Source organism: Leuresthes tenuis, unplaced genomic scaffold (genome assembly GCF_036924035.1).
Source record: "Leuresthes tenuis unplaced genomic scaffold, fLeuTen1.0.hap1 SCAF_12, whole genome shotgun sequence".
Taxonomy (NCBI): Eukaryota; Metazoa; Chordata; class Actinopteri; order Atheriniformes; family Atherinopsidae; genus Leuresthes; species Leuresthes tenuis.
Window position 1 is genome coordinate 20,352,096 of NW_027325366.1, and position 20,719 is coordinate 20,372,814.

The 20,719-nt window shown below is 41.3% G+C and overlaps 1 protein-coding gene across 1 annotated transcript; it reads left to right on the plus strand.

The window, feature by feature from the left end:
• The first annotated feature begins 272 nt into the window (after positions 1 to 272).
• LOC140319386 (ras-related protein Rap-2a) lies at positions 273 to 16,076 on the plus strand. The gene is made up of 2 exons (XM_072396996.1): positions 273 to 1,333; positions 14,357 to 16,076. The coding sequence occupies exons 1-2, from the start codon at positions 1,020 to 1,022 to the stop codon at positions 14,592 to 14,594; spliced, it is 552 nt and encodes a 183-aa protein (XP_072253097.1). The 5' UTR covers positions 273 to 1,019; the 3' UTR covers positions 14,595 to 16,076.
• Positions 16,077 to 20,719: the final 4,643 nt, after the last annotated feature.

Here is a 20,719-nt window from a genome sequence, read left to right on the forward strand (position 1 = left end):
AAGGAATTTTCGATCCATCGCGTTCATGTGGTTTAGCAGCTTTCAAATAACACTCTCAAATTCAGCCTGAGGCAACCAAATGCAGCGTTACCATAGCAACAGCATCCGGTGCTCCCCCTCCACCCCTACCCCCACCCCTCCTGGATACACATCCTCGAGCCGCCTCTGTGATTGGATGAGCTCTCTTTGGGTGTCACTAGGGCAACCGAATGATGGGAATTTTAACACATGAGCGGAAATGTCACCTCAGAATTTCACTGGCTCCCCCAGTGCGGCTCCCATTCAGCCGCGAGTGAGGTGTACAAAGCGCGGAGGCGGCCATTGGGCTGTTCGTATGTCCATCTGGTGAAGGACGACCCTTTTCTTTTCTTTTTTTTTTTTCCTGCTTCGGTACGGGAGCCGAGTGGGGACCGGCTGGTTACGCAGCGGCCGTGGGTCTCCACCCGAGAGTATGGCGGCTGGGATTGCACTGGATAGCGGAGGAGAAGTGGAGACATGCCAGAGATGGTGAAAAAGAAACAAAGAGACGCAAGTTCTCCAGTGAAGTCTCGCTGTAGTTTTAGTTGGAGCTGCTTTTATGGGTAGACCCCGCAGCTTGAAATATTGCGCCCGCAGTTCATTCTCGGGCTAACCCAGCGTTTTTCCAGCGTCCTCGCTGGAGCAAGTTTGTTTTTTTATGATGCACAGACAGGGGTGAGCGAAGCAGATGAAAACCCGCACGGTCCCCATCATCGGGCGATATTTTCTTCCTCCCTGCACATTTTGGACAACTGCAGTCCTCGGATGCTCGTGTAGCTGTCAGTGTCTGGCCTGCAATGGGGAATTTCTACAGTGAAATCCATCTTGGGGCACCGAGTCTTTGTGCTCTGCCATAGCTAAGCAGCGGCAAGCAAAGACAGTGTTATTGACAACCCGTTCATTATGGGACACGGATGGTGAATGTGGTGCGTGCGGGAACATTTTGAGTCCATTTCAATGTCGCGCGGAGATTGATACCCTTCGACTTTATTATATCCACGATGCGCGAGTATAAAGTGGTGGTCCTGGGCAGCGGTGGGGTCGGGAAATCCGCCCTCACTGTGCAGTTTGTCACCGGGACGTTCATTGAGAAGTACGACCCCACCATAGAGGATTTTTACCGCAAGGAGATCGAGGTGGACTCCTCGCCTTCGGTGCTGGAGATCCTTGACACCGCTGGTACCGAGCAGTTCGCCTCCATGCGGGACCTGTACATCAAAAACGGTCAAGGATTCATACTGGTCTACAGCCTTGTCAACCAGCAAAGCTTCCAAGACATAAAGCCGATGAGAGATCAGATCATAAGAGTCAAAAGGTTGGTGAAATTTTGAGGAAAAGAGTCATGTCCATCTTGTTAAGTGTGAATGTTGGAGGCAATTTGTCACACATATCATGGCCTTATGATCAAGGGCCCTGTAGTTTCAGGATGGGCTTTGGCCTGGTATGGGAACTATGCTTGAATGAAGATGCCTCAAGGCAGACAACAAAACACCACGTCTTTTCTATTTACTCAGCCACAGCCGCTTTAGGCAGGGGGAACGCACTCACACTGCTGTCCCAGCTTATCAAACACAAGTGTGTAGACAAGTACTTTTTCAGTGTTTGACTTTAGACTTCTAACAGGACAACAGTGCTGATCCAAAGGCACTCGTGGCATACTAAATACTGTGTGCGATGTGAACTCTGAACGTTCCACTGTTACTGATCCTGCAACCACCAACGAAATGCCCAGTTGGGAATACCCAGGATTCAGTGCAACACAGGCTCTGCAGGGAGCTTTACGAAAGTGCAGCATTCAGTACTGTACCGTTGGGGGAAAGCACGCATTATACCGCGAGTCTGTTTGTGCGAAGGAAAGCCCGTGTTTTTAATTAATAAGCTGCACAATCTCTTCAGGAAAAGCCGCACGGCTGAAAGTGTGAGACTGATGTTAAGATATGAGGTCACCCGAGTGAGCGGCTGATAGACGCATGCGAGGCGATAGTGTTATTGTTGCTCTCAACCAATAGGCCCAATAGGGAGGCGTAATGTTTTCTGTGTCCACCTGCTGACATTGCATGAAGTCATAGAACCCAGTGAGAGCTTAAATGTGCAGTGTCATGAATGCAGCTGTTCAAGTAACCGTTGTTAGATGGAGTTTGCGTGCTCCAGCGTGCCGGAGCACCGAGCTCGACTGTATGGGGTCATGGGTCACTGTAGGTGTCAGAGGATCCGTCAAAGGCCTCCAGAGAAGGAACCATCATTTCGAGATCTCATCTGTTCTGCCCCTTAAAAAGGAAACAAAGGTGACTATGTTTATTTCTGTCAGCTGCTTTAGTTTTGTTTTTTTTATCACTTAATTGGATTGAGGCTTTTTCAAATGCACACCCTAAACAACCCAATGAAATCACGACTCTCCTTGAAAGAATGAGGTCAACGTGCTGCCCCCATAGGAGTTGGAAATTCTTCGGCGTGACAGTGTGTGTTAGTGTGTAAATATGTATATGAGTGCTCTCTGAGCAGAAGCAACTCAGGCTTTTATTTGATTTCACACCTAACACCGGTGCTGTTTTTTTTTTTTTTCTAATATCACGGCAGAATTTATTTTCTGGAACAAAACCATCACACAACACACATTAAACAGTTCATTTCAGATCTCTTTCAGATCTATCTACACCAAGTAAGCAAAAAGTTAAGACTGTGCTGGTAACGGTGCTTTTCCTTTTGAAAAAGAATATCTTTTGCTGGGGATCATGAAAAGCTCCTTTGACACGACTGGAAGTTCCAGGCCACACAGATCATGATTACTTTCTATTAGTAATTCCTAGAAAAACTGTGTACACACCGATATATTTTCATGGGAAAAAAGACAGTCTATGAAAAATTTAAAAATTGTTACAGCACAACCCAGCATAAAGACCACGTAATTCTGTATTCCACCTTATGCAATCACATGAAATTCACTTGTGTTTTGTCTTAACACATTTGTCAATCCATGACTGAGCCACATTAGAGCTATATGAAAGGAAAAAATGTCAGGACGATGGTGAATAAAAGTCTGGAATACACCAGGTCATAAACCTACAAACAGTCAGAGGAATGAAAGATGTGAAGCGCTGCTTTTTATTGTCATGGTGTCATGCCCGCCTCAAATGAAGTAAACAGTTATAAGATAACAGCAGGGCCAGGTGAAAATGTGTTTGAATGTGAGGAAAGCGAAATGTGTTCCGTAAGAGCAAATGAGAGGCCAATCAAATAAACAAATCAAGGCGTTCCATTGATAAGGATTCTAGAGGACGGCTGCCAGCTGTAAAATAAGTAGATAAATAATGGAGCTTTCAAACATTTGCTTGGTTAGAAAGCAAATGCATTCATTTGTTTTGACCTTAAGGGCACACACAGTCTGCCTCGTGCAGGAAAACGTGAACGTGCGCAGACAGAAGCTTCCTGACAGGGGAAAAAAAAGCTCCAAGGGAGCAGAGCAGACTTCAGCACACAAAAAAACTTCCAAAAAACATTTATTTGCAATGCTGTGATACTAGACCGTCAGGCAGATTTGTATCTATCAGAAGCCCTCTTCTGCAGGAAGTGGCTGTGGGTGTACAAGTAATCACATTCTCCAAACATCCCAGAAAAATGGAAATGCCACACGTGATGTCGAACATTTGTAACCAAAGTGTCTCTCTTTTGTACCAAACAATCATAAACGCCCCTTTATTTACAGAGGAAATGCTTGTTGAAATAACTAGACTGAAATAAACTGAAAGACAGCGATGGCAGCATGACTGAGAGCATTCAGAGAAACACGTGATAGATTCAAAAAGAGGGTGGAATTGTTCCTTTTACAGCCCTGAGACAAAGATAGTTGTAATGGTTGCTGTTGGCTGTGTAAGACTTTGGTCCCCAGCTGAATGAGAAGCGATTCGGAGTGATCCTCGGCAGTGGGATTGTTCTTGTCTTTTGCCCATTTGTCTCTCCTCGCTGCCAAAACGCTGATGACCTGTCACACAACCATATCGGCATTTGCTCAGGTCAGAGGCGCTGTTGTGCGTCGCTTTCGCTCTGAACCCTGTCGGCATCTATCAGTGCCTGCTGAGAGCGGCACGGAGAGGCCACGGGTGCTCGTGATTACGTCCTGGACCGCCTGTGTCGATGGGGGACCTCATCGCTCCTTAATTTAGCTGCAGCAATATGTTGTGATTGGTGACTTAACAGACCGTGGTCGAGGACAATGTACAAGGCAGGGGTGAAACAGGGCACCATAATAAACCATGCTGTTAGGGCTGCGGTTCTGCAGTTATGTCGCTGGTGTATCTGAAAACCTCTTATTCTGTCCCCTTTATGTAGTTGCCTTTGTACTGGTATTTACTCACTCTAACAATGTGCCACGGCATACAAACTTTGGAGACATCTTTTCTATGCTTATTCATGTGCAAGATGATTGAAAAGATCATGAGTGGAAAGAACAGAAGCGTCCCTTGCTGTTTTTGTCTTTTGTGCAAACTAAACGAGTGAACTGAGCTAAAGGTCAGCTATGATTACTTAACAGTCACCCTGGTATTCGGACACTGTGTCAAAGGCCCCAAACAGCGAACTGTCATCAACCCCCCCTCCTCCTCCTCCTCTGAAATTTTTCTTTTTTTTTTCAAACAACAACAAAGTATTTTTCCACCCCACTTTGAGAGTCACAACTTTTGAGACGATGGAACAAGTTTGAGGAAATGCCAGAAGCAGGAGTGTAAACTCGTGTTAAGTCTCCTCTCTTAGCAAGTAACATTTTAGCAATGTTACAGTAGCCCGTCCCTTCAGTCCAGACTGAAACATCTTAACTGCTGCATGGTTTGTGCTCGAATTAGCACAGACATTCACTGTTTCCAGATCATAAATCCCATCGATGATGGTCCACTGATTTTTTTCCTTGTGGCACTACCATGAGGACATTCGTGGGAATATTACCATGAAATTTGCCCTAAACATTCCTGCTGAATTAAGATGAATTGTAGGTTTATCATTTTGACAATCTGTTAACTTTTCATCCAGCTCTGTTCTCAAGTTACATTTACTTGTTCTTTGACGTTTATTGTAAATGTAAAAAAAAAAAATCAAGATGGTGAACAAGTCAAATAGCCATTTGCCATTTACCTCTGACACTGGACTTTGTGAATAAAAAGCTTTTGCACCATTGTGCATGTTTTTCAGCGCTGGATGCCGTAGGCTCGTGTCTTCTTAAGCACTGGCTCATTAGGCAGCAGTAACAAGTCCCGCTTTTTTTTTGTTGTTTTGGTCATATTTTTAACTAATTGTGTCTTGATAAGTGGATACATTGAGCGGCCTTTCATCCTGTTCCATGCAACGGAGCCAAACGGCAAACATAAAAGACCTTTTTTTTGGTGAGTGTAAACATCTCGCGCGCGCTCGGCAGCCTGAGGCCACAACACAGCAGGAGATGAACAGGCAGGCCAGCGGCAGGCTGACAGATTCTCCAGCACACTGACTGTATGTGTTATATCATACAGTATGTTACATTACAGGTCAAGCCGTCTCCTCCACCACGTTGATGCTCCCACCACCTTCAAAGAAGAATGCAAACCTCCGGGGAGACATGAAGCTTTTCCAGCGATAACAAGTTTTGCTTTATGAGCAGTAATGTGCTTTTCTGCGCTAAAGCTACCACTGATTGACGTTACAGTAGAGCCACTGTGGAAAACTGTATGTTTTAGTGCATTTTGTATTTATTTTTGTTGGTATTTAAAGGTACTCCATTAATTTATTAGTGCTCTGTCTGAAGAGTTTTTAAACCCCTGGTATGGACTCCAGCTCAGTAATCCTGAAAACTGCGCTTCCATTAATGACATTATACTAATCTCTATACAAAAACATGTCTGCTTATGAATAGAATGTGCAGAGTCAGGGGACGGGGGGACATTTTGGGGAGCTATAAGCTTTCTATTCCTGCTGTCTGAGTAGTAGTTATTGAAGCAGGCTTTGTTTATATGTATGTAACTCATTTTATTATTTAATAATGAATTTCTTTATTTTTTATGGAGCAGTATGTCATTGCCCAGGTATGTGTTAGCCATGTAACTGCTGGCCACACAGGAAGCCTCTAAACTTTGGCTGTACTCCCCTGAGGCTAAGTCATCAGAAAATATGCTATAGGGCCACAAGATAATGGTTCCACAAACCCTCGGGTCTTCATTTGAAGTGTGTTTGTTGTTTGATTAGTATTGTCAATCACTTTAGAGAGAACTTACAGATGAAATTTAGCTTTTGAAATGTTTTTTCTCTTTTAATTTCTAAGTGCATTTAAGTCCTGAGGACTTTTAACACTTGTGGCTTGAGACTTAACAGGAACTTAACCCTTTTTGAGTCAAATGGATTGAATCAAGGCCAAATATTAAAAAGTAGGTTATTTATAAAGTGTGCACACTTATCAATTGTTTCCTGAATTGACTTCCTTTCCGAGCAAGTTGACAGGTCAGTTGTCCCACAATTCTCATGACAGCGTCCAACCAAGTTGAAGGGAAAAAAAATAAAATTAGAAATCCTGCATTCACGATTTGCTTAAACAGAAATGTGACTTTGGGCTTGTCAGTTCTAACTCAAGACTTTGATCGGGAATTGCAAAAATATGTCTTGTCTCCAACCTTTGGATATCTGTTATCTGTACATCCACCTGTGACCCCAGAGGCACCAAAACACTGGCTGTTAACCCCAGGGACAGAATCTGCAGCCTGCAGGCTGACTGTTGTTAAAGACTCGTCATTATAAACCGAAACAGACTGTCACGCATCATGACAATGACAAAAAAAAAAGCTTTGATTAAACAGGACAGCCAGGCAACACGCTGTCTGGGTATGAATTTTTAATAGCTTTTTATGATTTGACATATCACACAGAGAGTGAAAAGTCTCCATAAAATTCTGTGAAGAATATTAGCAGGCAGCTCCGATCATTAAACTGAGTTATTTTGTTTGGTTGTTTTTGGTTTTTGGGTTTTGATTTTCAGTTTCTTACCTGTGATGCGTTGAGATGTCTGTGAGTTTGTGGTTGGCTCAGTGATTGCAAGGTGTCCACGTCCTGTAGCTGCAAAACAAGCCCCGATCATCACTCCTTCACCACCATGCTGAAGGATATGCTGTGTTTGGCTTTTGTCAAATGCGGCATTGTACAGTATGGCCAAATATCTCCACTTTGGTCTTGTCTGTCCAAAAGACATTGTTCCAGAAATATGGGGATTTGTTCAGATACAACTTAAGTCGTGCTGCCATGCTCTTTTTAGATAGAACATTTATATGCTAAACTTAAGGCCCGGGATGTGGCTCTTGGTTTGTTGGCAGTTTCTCTGACGCAGCATAGTACTGCCTGGCATCAGGGTGACCTTGAATGTCCGCTCCTGGGAAGATAAGCAATCATCTTGAATGTTTTCCACTTGTCAATAATTGTTCTGAGTGTAGAATGATGGAGTCCATATAGTTTGGAAATGGCCTTCTAACTCTTACCAGATTGATTGACGGCAACAATTGCTTTTCTAAGATCATTGCTGATGTCTGTCCTCGTTGCCACTGTGTTAACACACACACCCGAATGCTCCAGACCAAGAAACTGCCAAAACCTCTGCTTTCATGGAAATGCTCACACTTATTGATGATCAATTAATCGAGAGTATTTGATTAGCGGCACCTACCTGCTACTTATCCTTACTCCCAAAGCAGTATGCGTGGACTTAATTTTTAACACACTGCTTCGCTTTTTGGCACAGTATAATATGCCATCTGCTGTTGTTCGTCTTAGGTTATCTAAGTTTCTAAGGCGAGGACATCACATATTTTCTGATTGTAGATCTTGTGAATGAGTCTGAGAGTTATTGAAAGCTTGCTCCTTTTTATTACCACTCACTCAGTAAGAACAAACCTCCAGTGAAACCGTGGTTTGCACTGGAGGAATTTGTGTCAGACATCATGATTACCCTCAGTGTGCCAGCAGCATTGCTGTAAATCATCGGATTCAAGGATGAATGTGCAGTCTGTCGAGCTCGGTACTCATTTGTCTTGACCATCTTGGCATTTCCTGGCCGGTGTCTGTCATTTGAGTAGCATCAGAGATGATGGGAAAATAGGAATGTAGAGAATTAGCTTCCTTAACCTTCAGAGAATCTCAAAGAGGCTTTCAGTAGCATCTGCGACAGTGTTTCTAATCAATGGTTATTTAGAGAAGCAGAATGTTTTCCTTGCATGGTATTATTAATGAAATCTTAATCAGGATGTCCAGTATACAGCCCCTTCCCCTTCCTTATCCTGATGCTGATAGACACAGTTAAGCCCAGAGGCGCTCATGCAGCCGGGTTCCACTGTCCGTCAGCAAGGCTTGTGTGAGATGATCTGCATCATGAATTATAGATAAGATGTGTCTGGCTGAGCTTGAATGGATGTTTGCAGTCAAAGTGTTCCAGTGCCTTTTGGCGTTAGCCTGAAGCCTAAAGTGTGACATGTTGCTTGTGTTGTTCATGTTACAATACAAACACAACCAGGCTCAGTTATTCATTTCTCCTTTGGTGTGTTCTGTGCAAAGGTGGAGCCTTGCTTTTTCGTATCAAAAGCTGGTGGTCCATGAACGGTGTGGCCGACACCCTTAATGCTGAGGCCCCTCGAGCCCTTGTATCCGTGGCAGCCACCGTTTCACAGCCCCTGGGGCTGCTGGTTTCCTCCTCTGTTATTATCACTATACATAGACCATTTTCTTTCGCACTAAATGTCTTAATGCTGTGTCACTGTTTTAATGAGGTCCAAATGAGCTACATGACCAGCCCGGTCTCGCAAGAAAACATTTGTCCTCATTGGTCTAAATGTTAGTCGTGCCACCATGAAGACTTAGAACTTGTGAGGTGGGGATGTTTTTCATTTCCTGTTGTTTTGTGGAGGAAAGCGTTTGGGCAGCATGATGCAAACCTGTGACATGTGTTCACTGATATACCAAACCATGTGTTTTTATCCCTACGCCTAACCGTATTTGTATTCATATGCAAACCTACACAGATTTTGACAAATTCTGTTATTGCATTGAAAGAGTAATAATTTTCAAATTTTTTTTAGCCTTCATTATGAAACTTCTACATTTTGTATTGTGGGCCAATGTATGCGCTCTGGTGTGACACAGCGTTTGATGTCATTTTAAAGGTCGGAATTTACATGTTTTTCCACTGGACTGATTGGCTGACTCAACTCTATTCAATTTTTAGTGAGTTTGTTTATTACTGTGAATAGAAGAACCGCTGGATTATGTCAAAATTTGCTAACCATGATTATTTTCACAATTGTTGTTATTCATGTTATATAACCCAATAACTCATGCATTTTTTACATTATATTTGTTTTTAAAGTCCTCCTTCAGCAGTTGATAATCCCCCAAAACTAATCTGCCTTCCTCAAAATGACACATCTCAAAGTTTTTTTGCCGCAGGAAAAGTTAAGAAACTAAAAAAACTTTTTTTTTTTTCATTGATAGATTGTGAACCTGATTTGTTTTGCGCTTTGGACCAACATAGCTGTGACTTGGAAGTATCTAAGGAAACACAAATCATGGGAAACGGAAAGGAGATAAAAACAGCCCACAATAAATTTCAAAGCGACCGTTTCACACAGTTGTACTGACTGTGATTGATGGAGGTATGAATAAGCATGAGGAGAAGCGTGTGAGCAGCACAGTTGAGTAACCTGTGACAATATGTTTCACTGTTGTGGGAGGTTTTTTCCTTCATTTTTTAAATCACTATTATATTTCTTATCTTACTATACTATATTTGCGACATATCCTCTGTGAAACAACATGATAAGAACATGTCAGACAAAGAATCTAAAGTATCTTTCATTTTTTTTTAAATATTCTTTAAACAGCAGTTGTTTCACTGCTAAACCCACATCACAGCTTATAGTTAAGTGTGGTCAGATTCTTGTTGCAGAGTGGTCATCTTTCCTTACAAATTTCTCCTACTATCTTTCCTTAACCTCATGATGTTTCCAAGAGTAGGTGCACAGTTGTTAATGCTTACCCAATTGTAACCATTATTTTCATAGTAGTTTGCCAGTATGACAGTCATTTAATTCGTTTGGGTACTTAGTTAATCATCACAAAGAAAATGAATCCTCGTGTAAATCCTAAAAGATAGAATTACGTTGCCAACCATGTCAGGCTCTGCTTTTAATGTAATGAATAATTGCTGATGTGAAACAGCATGTGGGCACATGCTTTACCTCCACGAGAGATTTAAAGTGAGCCAAAGCCAAAACCAAACCCAAAAATGGCTCAGCCAGAGCCACCTGTGGGTTCTCCGAAATGGCCACAGCTTTAAATGTAAAGGTTCCGCCTTTCAATCTGCTCACCCAAATCTGTGTTTAGGGTTTTTTCGGAGAAGGTGCGGAAGGGCGTTTTAAGGTTTGCAGGCAGAAACAACATGCCACCAACTAGACGTGGTCAGAAGCTATTCTCAGGAAAATCACTGCCTTGCCGGTTTTATTCACTCCAGGAATGCAGGAGAGATGCCCACTGTATGCTAAATTTTAATGTTGACAAGCGTAGGATGAACACTGTCATGCTTTTGGTCACACCCAGACCGACCTCTGCGTTCGACCTCTAATTCCTGATAGTTCCTCTCGGCTGGTGAGCAGATCCTGTGAACAGAACAAGATAGTTAGGATTAAAGTTTACCGTATAATGTATTCATGAGTAGATCAAAGTTAGGCAGCTCAAGCTTATTTAACAATCTGTAGCCTGAAACCTCTCAGTGATGCTCAGGCTGCTTAACCTGTAGTATCAAAGCTGTTGCTTCTGCAGTCTCCTCGTCTCTCCAGCGTTAGACATTTCCTTGTAGAGAGTTAACACAGCAAACAAGTTGGAGGGCTTTTCTTTATGTGAATTATTTAGCAGCATGTGTATTACCATAAGTGTAAGAGCAGAATATGAAATCCTAATTATGTTTAGTAGTGTTGAAGTTAGATTTGACTGAGCTGTACAGGGTTGTTAACACACACATTTGAACTCCCAATGGTGTGTTCAACAGATGGAAAATGTTTCCTCTCCTGCTTTGTACACGGGAAAGGATGGAAGAAACAACCTGTAGTTTAAAGAATGTGAATGCGTAGCATCTGCTTTGAAGCATTGTTGCCTCCTCTGATGTGTGCAGATAGCTACACAGACACACCATGTACCTCCATTTCAAAACTGATGTGGTGATTACACTAGTTCAACTGCATCTTAGTTTCACTGCTCCTTTTTATAATTATAGTGCAGCAGCCTATTTAATTGAACTGCCCATCTCCTCTGGCTGTCCTCAAAGTAGTCCAGTTCCACAGCGACATGGCAACAAGTTCAGAGCTCAAAGGATTATGGCCACTTCCTCCCCTCTTGGGTCACAGCTCTGCTGCCCATTTCCTGTGCTCTTCTGGGTCAGGCTTAAGACTCATAAACAAGGCTGGATGGGTGGAGGGTCAGTGTTACTGTCTCACTGCAAGATGCCTGGCTCTTGAAATGAAAAGCTTCCTCCCGCAGTCAAAGATGATGTGTGCACTAATAAAGGAGCAGTTTCAAAAACATCTTCTTTTCATTATGACCTTCCACCCACTGTGAGCTGACATTTTGCACCCAGCTAAGGGGTTTTGAAGCGTTGCTGTTTGTTTTGAATGAGCCACGGTTGTTTTCCCATATGAGAAGGTAAAACAGCTTCAACATTTTTTGCCAAACTTTCCTTAGGTCGTTAAGTAGCTAACTCATTTTCCAAAAACCTTCTGTATCACGCCTTCTTTTTTTAAAAATGAAAAATACACAACTAGACTCTCTCCAGCTGAAAAAGGGTGTGCTGGTTGGAGTTCAACCACAAACAAACCACACAAACAGCAGACACGAGGTGAAATATTTGCCGTTAAATCCTGTTTCATCCACATTGCAAGTCATATTGTTGCTCTGTCATCTTTTTCTTTGTACCATAACAAGGATCACATCTGTGATGTTGAGTAATGTGTCTCAAAGTATTTGCTGGATTGCAATGACATTTTTATGCATGCATTTATGTCATTATAATGAATTTAAGACCGCATCATCATCAGATCAAAACTTGTAACTGCTCAACACTTTACTGTGTATGTTGTGATGATGTGATGATGATGATGTTGTGTTATGTTCCCATCAGCTTCAGCTGTAGCATGCTAATGCACTAAACTAGGATAATGATCATGGTAAATGTTACATCCATTGATTATACACGGATTTTCCACAATGTTAAAACCACTGACGGGTACGTTGTTCATTCGATACATAGCACTAAAAATGAATGCAGCCAAAACTCACCCCTTGGCAAAAGTCTGTCAACACTATTATTCAAGAACTACTCAGGACCGGCTTGAGGAACATGCTAGAGTGTCTTAAGGCTTTGGCCCTGCCAGCAAAATACCCAGATGCCACATGCAAGGGACAAAATTGATCCATGAGATGCCGCCCCACAATCCCCAGGACCCAAAGCATCTAGAAAGCGGCGTCTTGCTGACACCACAGGACTCCCCCAGAGGTCCCATGTCCCGACATGTCAGTCATAGGTCACGAGTTCTCTGCCTGCATCCAGTAACAGACAGATTTTAGGCGTGGCAGCAGCCAACAGTGACAGCTCCTATTCATACACTGACCTTACCTTTGTCAAGTTAATGGGATTCTCATCTCTTTATAAGTTTTTTTTTTTATGTTTCTTAATTTTTCTCTTGCTCACCAAGTGATCATAAAGCGGCTTTACATCACACCAAAAGCACAGTTGCGGTGGCTTCTAATTTTGTTGCACAGACAGGATTATCTTACATCTCAATGTTAGGCCTTTTACACGTTTATTTTTCTAAATGAAGCTTTTTGTGTGCGTGTGTGTGTGTGTGTTTTGGTACTTTGTCAAACATGGAAACCTGCTTCCAGAGTGAAGATGTTCACAAAGTCTGGTTTTCATAGACAACACAGTTATCTATGCATCCACTGTTGTCTTGGCACTGTTACATCCCTGTTTTCTTTGCCAGTGTCACTGGTATAGCAGTAATATATACACAATAGCTGGTATGAGAAAGAAAAACAAGAAGGCGTCTGTTAGTTTGCTCTTGGCATTGCTTTAGTTCTTTTTGTGTGTGTGTGTGAACACTATATGTTAGCCTCTCCCAGGATTGGCTGATTAAAATCTTCAACAATGGTAATGGTTAACTTCCGAAAGCACTGTTTTAACTTTTCTTAATTACCAAGCCAGAAGAACCCCCCAAATAAATTATATTGAAAACAAAAAGTATCCTCATTTTCAGGTTCACGCCAATCACACATCAAGCAAAGTCTGTCATCCTCTGGCAAGACGATAAACCTGCTAGCCTCTCAGGCTAATGGTACTGTTCCTAGATAAAAAATGGTCCTTTTAAAAATGTCACATAAAGATCTATGCAGTGTCTATTCTTTATGAGAGTAAAAGTTAACATTTTTTGTTTATACAATGATAAATAGGCTTAGTTTCTATGCCATTATATAGAGTCATCCATCCTACTCTACAGGTGTAGTACAGTACAGTTACTGTTTAGATCAAGAGCAGCAAAGCTGAACTCATATAACTCCTGGTTAGCTGGTAGCATTATTGATTTTCAGTCACATTGCTGCACAGTCTCTAAAAGTAGAACCAGAAATGCGTCTGTGTGTGTTCAAACATATGCCGACCTAAATGTTTGTGCCGAGCAGAGGGAGTTTATTGGTATTTTTACTGTGTGCTAAGTCAGTTCAAAAGAAATGTTTGACTTTTTTATACTGAGAAAATGTAGCATAAAGTGGTGGCTGCCAGTGCTATTAAACAGAAAAGAAGAAAAGGAAATCACCACTTAACATTTTAGCATTTCAGTGGAAATGTTAAACCACAGAGAATATTGCTAAAATATTTAAAGCTTTTTAAAGTTATTTATTTTAAACAAATGAATTATTGATGCTTATTTTACATTTTTCTCTTACCATTACATTGCTCTGTTTGGTGTATATTTATTAAGTTAAACATTAAAAAAAATCAAAAACCTACAACCATTTTATTAAATGGTTCATGTGGATGAACGCTCACAGATGCACATCTGTAGCTGTGCCTCGGTTGTCTGTTTGGTAGCTGTAAAGTGACTCTTCGGGTGAAGTGACATCATTGTGTAGCTGATTATCAACTAACTTTTGTCTGCATCACAGAGTATGATAGAGATAGTTATTGTCTTTGTTTTAAGATATGAAAAGCCAAAAAGTCAGCGGTTGCATTCGCATCCATTACAAGTTTCAGTTTGCTCCTTGTGCTTTTGACGTGCTGATGGGGGTCTGTATGTGTCCCCAGGTACGAGAAGGTCCCTGTGATCCTGGTGGGGAACAAGGTGGACCTGGAAAGTGAGAGAGAGGTATCGTCCGGCGAAGGTCAGGCCCTGGCCGAGGAGTGGGGCTGCCCGTTCATGGAGACCTCGGCCAAGAGCAAAACCATGGTAGACGAACTGTTTGCTGAAATTGTTCGGCAGATGGACTACGCTGCTCAGCCGGACAAGGATGACCCCTGCTGCTCCTCGTGCAATATACAATAGCCCTGGGGGGGCCTCTAAGAACAGGCTACAAAAGGTCTACTACGAGGAAGCTCCATCGACCTGCAGCAGACAGATTCACACTTAGACACGCACACACACGAACAAGCCAATTAAACTGAAGATAAATTCAATGTTGAACACAATGGATTTGAACTCGGTGGAGCATAAAGGTCGCAGTAACATGATAATTAATAACGACATGTGAGTAATGCACACATTTTGAATGAGGAATGCTGGGAATGTGCCGCAAGAGAAATTGAGAAATGAGAAAAAGGAACATGCCCTCGCCTTATGTTACTGTCTGTTGTTGTTTTGTTTTTATCTTTTCTGTTGCAGGGGAGAAAAAAAAATCAAAGAATCACAGATTAGGCTCTTTACTCAGATTACTGTTTAACTATCCGCTGTTAAGGAGTAAAAGTTTTGTTTGTGTCTAGTTTTGTTTCACACGGAACGTGGAGATGCATTTCTTGTTACCATGACCCTATTGCAGGTAGCCACTACCACAAATCCAATAAAGCTTTTCTGGGAACCTTTTGTTTCAAACATTTAGGAGTATTAAAGTCACAGTATGTTGAATTTTTCTCCCAGTTTAGTTTGTGCGGTGGTCGGCGGGAGATTTTTTTCTACTCATCACAGGGCTGAACCAAAGAGGTGACCTGAAAGCACCTCCATTTTCTTTTCCTCATGTCTTTTTTTCAGTCGTTCAAAGCTGTAACGGACAGAAAAGGGACAAGTCAGTGTCTTTCATAAAACATTGGTGCAGTAATTTATTTCCCATTTTCTCACTTTGAGCTATAATAGTAACCATAGCAGAGTCTTTCACATATCGCGTGACGTTTTGATCTCCTCTTTGGGAGACTCTGACAACAGATTGATGAGTAGTAATACAAGTAACCGCTTCATCCTGATGGGGCAATGGGGTATTTTCAGTGTTTGAATATCCTGTACAGACCATCTCTTTCAGGAACGGGTGACATTGAAAGTCAAGAGGCCAACATTTGTCATGTTATTTTCTTCTTCTTCTCCGCCATCAATACGAAATGTGACACTCAAGAGTTTCGGCGTCCTGATGCCCTTCTTTTTGTGCTCAGAGTATTCAAAATCATGGTGACAAATAGTAAGGGAGGAAAATGGTGATTAAAACTGCTGTGTAAATATTTTGTAATGAAAGTGCCAGCTCGTATGAAGACACTGACTCAACACGTGGAATTGTCATCTGTATGCATGGCTAGTTAACAAAAAAGGACTCTTACTGTTTGAGGTTAATATGTGGAAATGTGCAAAACAAACACACACACGTCTGGATCTGGACACTGTTTAAACTGTACATCAATGTTGCCACGGGAACCAGACTTTCCCCGTGTAACCATTTTCATTGTTGATTTTCTATTTTTTTATGTGACCATTTACTCTTTATCCCTCTATGAATGGTGACACTGTTACATTTGACACCTAAACAATAAAAGTGCGTTCAACACTCGAGTGCGGCTGCCAGGTTTCAGTCAAATGAAGTGAGCGGATAGAAACCTTCAAAGGAAAGGCATTCATGTGCTTCACAACCGCTTTGCTTTTGTTCTTCTTTGCTTCTTTCAACTTGACAGGTCTGCACGATTACTAAGTTAACATAGTTTTATATGTTTATATGTTTATATGCCATCTTAAGAATCCCACTTATGCACGGTGAAGTATGATTGGATCGATTCTGTTCTGAATTTGTCTGAAAAACCTGGTAAAATTCAGGATTTGGAATCTTTTCCTTTGATTTACAGTGCAGATTTGCTGTGGACATTCATTTGTAGGAGGTTTATTGAATCCCATCTGAAACTGTTGGTCAGTCACAGTGTGAAAACATGCAGTGTTGGAAGAATTATTTAGATGCCTTATTTTGAAAAGAGTGGAAATAATGCATTGAGAATAATCTACTGCAGGTAAAACCTTTCAAAATGTACCTGTGGTCGGGCTGTATTAGTGATGTTTTTAGATTGATAGAAGAGGTGGATTGCTGCGTGCATGTTGCATTTAACAACTAAAATTGCAACTACAATAATTTTTAAGTTATAATTCCACTGCAGTGTTTGCAAGAGTGTAATTTCTTTGAAGATGGTCCACGAGGACCAAGTTTACTTAAGAGCTAGTAGAATTTCCTCAACCCTAAAAGGAACACCTAATTCTTTGGTTAATTACAACAACAAAAAAATCCAAAACATAACTGAAACGAGTGAATCCTGAAGAAATAATGGTGTGACTGCTGCTGCAGCTTGTTTAAGTCAATAACTGGTGCAACATTTTCACCATTTCAGTTCGGCACCCCCTGGAGGTCAAACAGCACAATGCTCAACAGTCAAGTTTGAGGGGTCAGTTTATTATAAAGGTTTATTTTGATTTGACAACACTCACAAACGTTTATGAGCCAATTAGTGAATGATTTCTAAATTCCAAGACACAGTATATGCTATTTTCTTGGTTGTCCAAATATGAGATGGAAAAATTGTGTGATGGAAATGTGTGAGACCAATATGACTATCCACAGTACACATGGAGGCTGGAGGCAGCCCACTGACCCTTTCTTATCTATTCAAGTTGAATGTCATTGAAAGAAAAAGATGAAAAAACTCAGAAACTACCTTATTTCCATGCAGAGTTTTTTTCTTTCAAACCAACCATTCATGAATTGGCATCAAGAGTTTGCTATTTCCTGTCATAGAGCAAGCTTTTCTCAGACAATTTTGTTTAAATATTGTACGATAGAGGTAGCTGGTAGCTGGTGAATCGTGACCAGGTTTCCGATTTAAATGCTCATTGCGTGGCCTTTCAATTACTTGGTCACAGGGAATCTTAACAGTGATTTGACTTTAACATGCTATCTATCGGTCAGTTGTGTAGTTCCAGTTGTGTTTTAGCATTTCAACCAACGATAAAGGCTTCTGTTATATGAAAGTCAGTAGTTAATATAGTTAATAAGAATGAACTGTTATATCCAGTTCATTCTTATTTTGTAATTTTGTATGTTAAATATAGCATAAATGAGATTAATACCACAACATAAGAAGATCTGATATTCTCGGCTAAGTGTCTGCATTTTGCCAAAAATGGCAACCGTATCAACATGCCACACATCCCCATTCATAATACATCATTGTGTATTTTCTTATCGTGGTCATAAAGGGCATTCTGGGGGAACTTGTATTGCAGTTGATTTTCATCAGAAATGCTACACTATGCTATGGCATAAGGTTTTTAGTGGTCTTGAGGTTCACAGTTATCATAAAGCCTCAATTCCAAATATGATGAAATCTTTTCATTCATTTGGCATGAATGATCTTATACAATTGTCACGATGGAGTAGATTAGAATAGAATAGAATAGAATAGAATAGAATAGAATAGAATAGAATAGAATATGTCAACACATGAGTAAACAGATCTGGGGAAGAGTGTGCCGGAGTCTCCTCTGAGACACTTGTCAACATCCTCCTACGGCAGCCACCTGATGTAGAGGAGTCAGAGCAGAGCATGTGTGGTCTGTTGGTGCTGCCTTGTTCACTGCAGTGCTTTATCCAGCCTGATGAGACAAAGACCAGAAGGCTGGAGGACCTGATGGCAAGAGGTCTCAGTGGGGTTCATTAGGAACTAGAATCCCTGTGGCATCACTCAGTCTGAAGCCAGATCATTTGTGTATGTGATAGTTTATGGTCACATAAAGTACAATATCCCTGTTGTCTACAGAAAGGGACTTAATGAGAATAGATTGCCAAATGCTTTACGGTAATCAGCCGAACAGTTTTTTTGTGCAGCTTCATCTTATGTACTTGTTAAAGTTGTTCCAACAGTCCTTGCAGAGTCGATGCACGAATGACTGAAAGAATGCAAGGTGAGAAGCTGAATTCGCAGCAGGAGACAGACTAGAAAATAAAGCTGAAATAAGCCTGAAAACAACCACCTGAGTCTCCCTGTGTAGGCGTATGAATTAAATAGTCGCTGACTCATTGTTACCTGTTCTGAGCTCTGCACACCAGAAGCTCAGGACACTGCAGCTGTCACACAACACGCCATGTTTGTTCCAGCTGAGATCCTCTACATCACCATGTCAAATGTCAAGATGAAAGAGGGGGAGCAGCATGCGTCACCACCCCTTTCTCCCCCAGGCTGCAGCACACTCTCGCCGGATATCTGCGTGAAATACAGACAGCAGCAGTTCATGACAAAAAGGCTGTGTCTGCCCTGTCCTCTTTTTGGACTGCAGGGCACACGAGTTCAAGAGGCTGTTATTCTTGAGAGTATAGGAGCACCCTACGAGCTCAGCACTTTTGAGGATGAGGGAAATTCCAACGCACAGACCAAACAAAGGGCCCTTTAAATTGCTTTAATCCCCTCATTGATCAGTGGAGCATTAAAGTCTCAATGTGCTCCAGACAGGAGCTGTAATGTGTGGAAATTAGCCTTTTGTGCCTGTACAGCACAGAGGAATAGTGAAAATCAATAGGATCCAAAGCAAAATGAAGAAATTATGTGTTTGGAGGAAATGTTTTGGTTTTCAATGCAGTCATTTGGAACAACTGCAGTCAACATGTGTAAGGTGTTGCTTTTTCCATGCGCTCGTGAACGATTATTTATCATGTGTGTGTGCTGCACCTTCGCTGGACGTTAGGAACCGAGCTTTTATCAACCTACACTATCAACCCCCCTCTGATTTCGTATGCCTTTTTTACACGGGAAACAGTCATGATGAAATAGGAGGGGGAAGAGGCAAACAAGCAGAGCTAGGACTGTCAGAGGGCCTAATAACTAGGTGTCATGGCAACTAGACAGCAACACATGAGTTGTCAATTTCACACTCTAATTTGCCGCTGCAACAGAGCAGTGTGTGTGGGTATGATCTGGGAAAAAAAAAACAAAAAGAAATCCTCTTCTGAATACATGTCATGTGTTTGTCATAATTTACGCTTTCCTGCTCTGACAGGCATAAATATGTTATTTTAACCAATTTGCTAAAAATATATTTGGCTGCTTATTCTCGATGTTCCTTCAGCAGCTAAAAGTTCTGAGGAACATGCAGCAACTGAAATATAGACTCAGCCTCACCTACAGTATTCTTGCCAAATGAAATACATTTTATTCTTTTTGTGTTATTTTTTGAAAATTTCTTTCTAATGTTACATTGTACTTTTCCTCAACCACTGATATTTCAGAGGTATTGTACTTTTAATTTGATTGTTTTTATATGTATATATATATATATATATATATATATAAAAGCTCTGCTCCAGGCCTTGGATCTCAGAACATCTAAAACCATCTTTGGTAAACCTTAGGTTCCAGCTGAATATGTTAAAGTTTCTCTCGGTTGTCTGGAGCCATCCCATTTAAAGCCTGAAAAACCAGCAATAAAAACCTACAAATTATATTTTGAATCATATAATGGACAAGCAGCCAATGGAGTGAGGCAAACAATGACATATATGACCCACATCAGGTTTTAAAGACAACGGGCTGCATTTCATATCAGCTGCAGAAGACAAAAAGAGAACAGTCATACACTTGGATATAAGGAATTACAAAAAAAAAATCAAGTTTCAGAATGAACTCGGGACCGACTGTATGCCTTCCAGATAAATCGTGAATCTAAAACATTTGCTCAGCTCTGTTTGCACACAAGCATCCCCAATTGCATGTGTTTAACAGTTAAAAATATTTTTAAAGCAGCCTTAGGATAAAGATAAGAGTTAGCAGGACAGAAAATATGTTTGTTTGGGTGAAATAAGCCTTTCTTTGGCAGTTCTAAATGTTGCACAGCCACTTCCAGAAAGATTAAATCACTGCTGAACAGCTTGTTGAATTAAAACGATGCAGCACATTATACGAGGAATGGGAGTTATCTAGTTTGATTAAAAAGCAGTATTAAGTGTCTGGATTATTGTGCACACGCACATTCTTAACAAAGAGGAAAAAATGTTAACCGTTAATCAAGCCTGAACATCAGCTTACATCAATTTTAGCTCATTACACTGTACCAAACAGCTTGAGCTCTGGGACTTTTGTGGATTTCCTCGTGTTAGCTGCATGTTTCAGGTCCACATTGTTTCAAATGGACCAAATTTAAGACCTGGCCATTTCAGAACATCATTT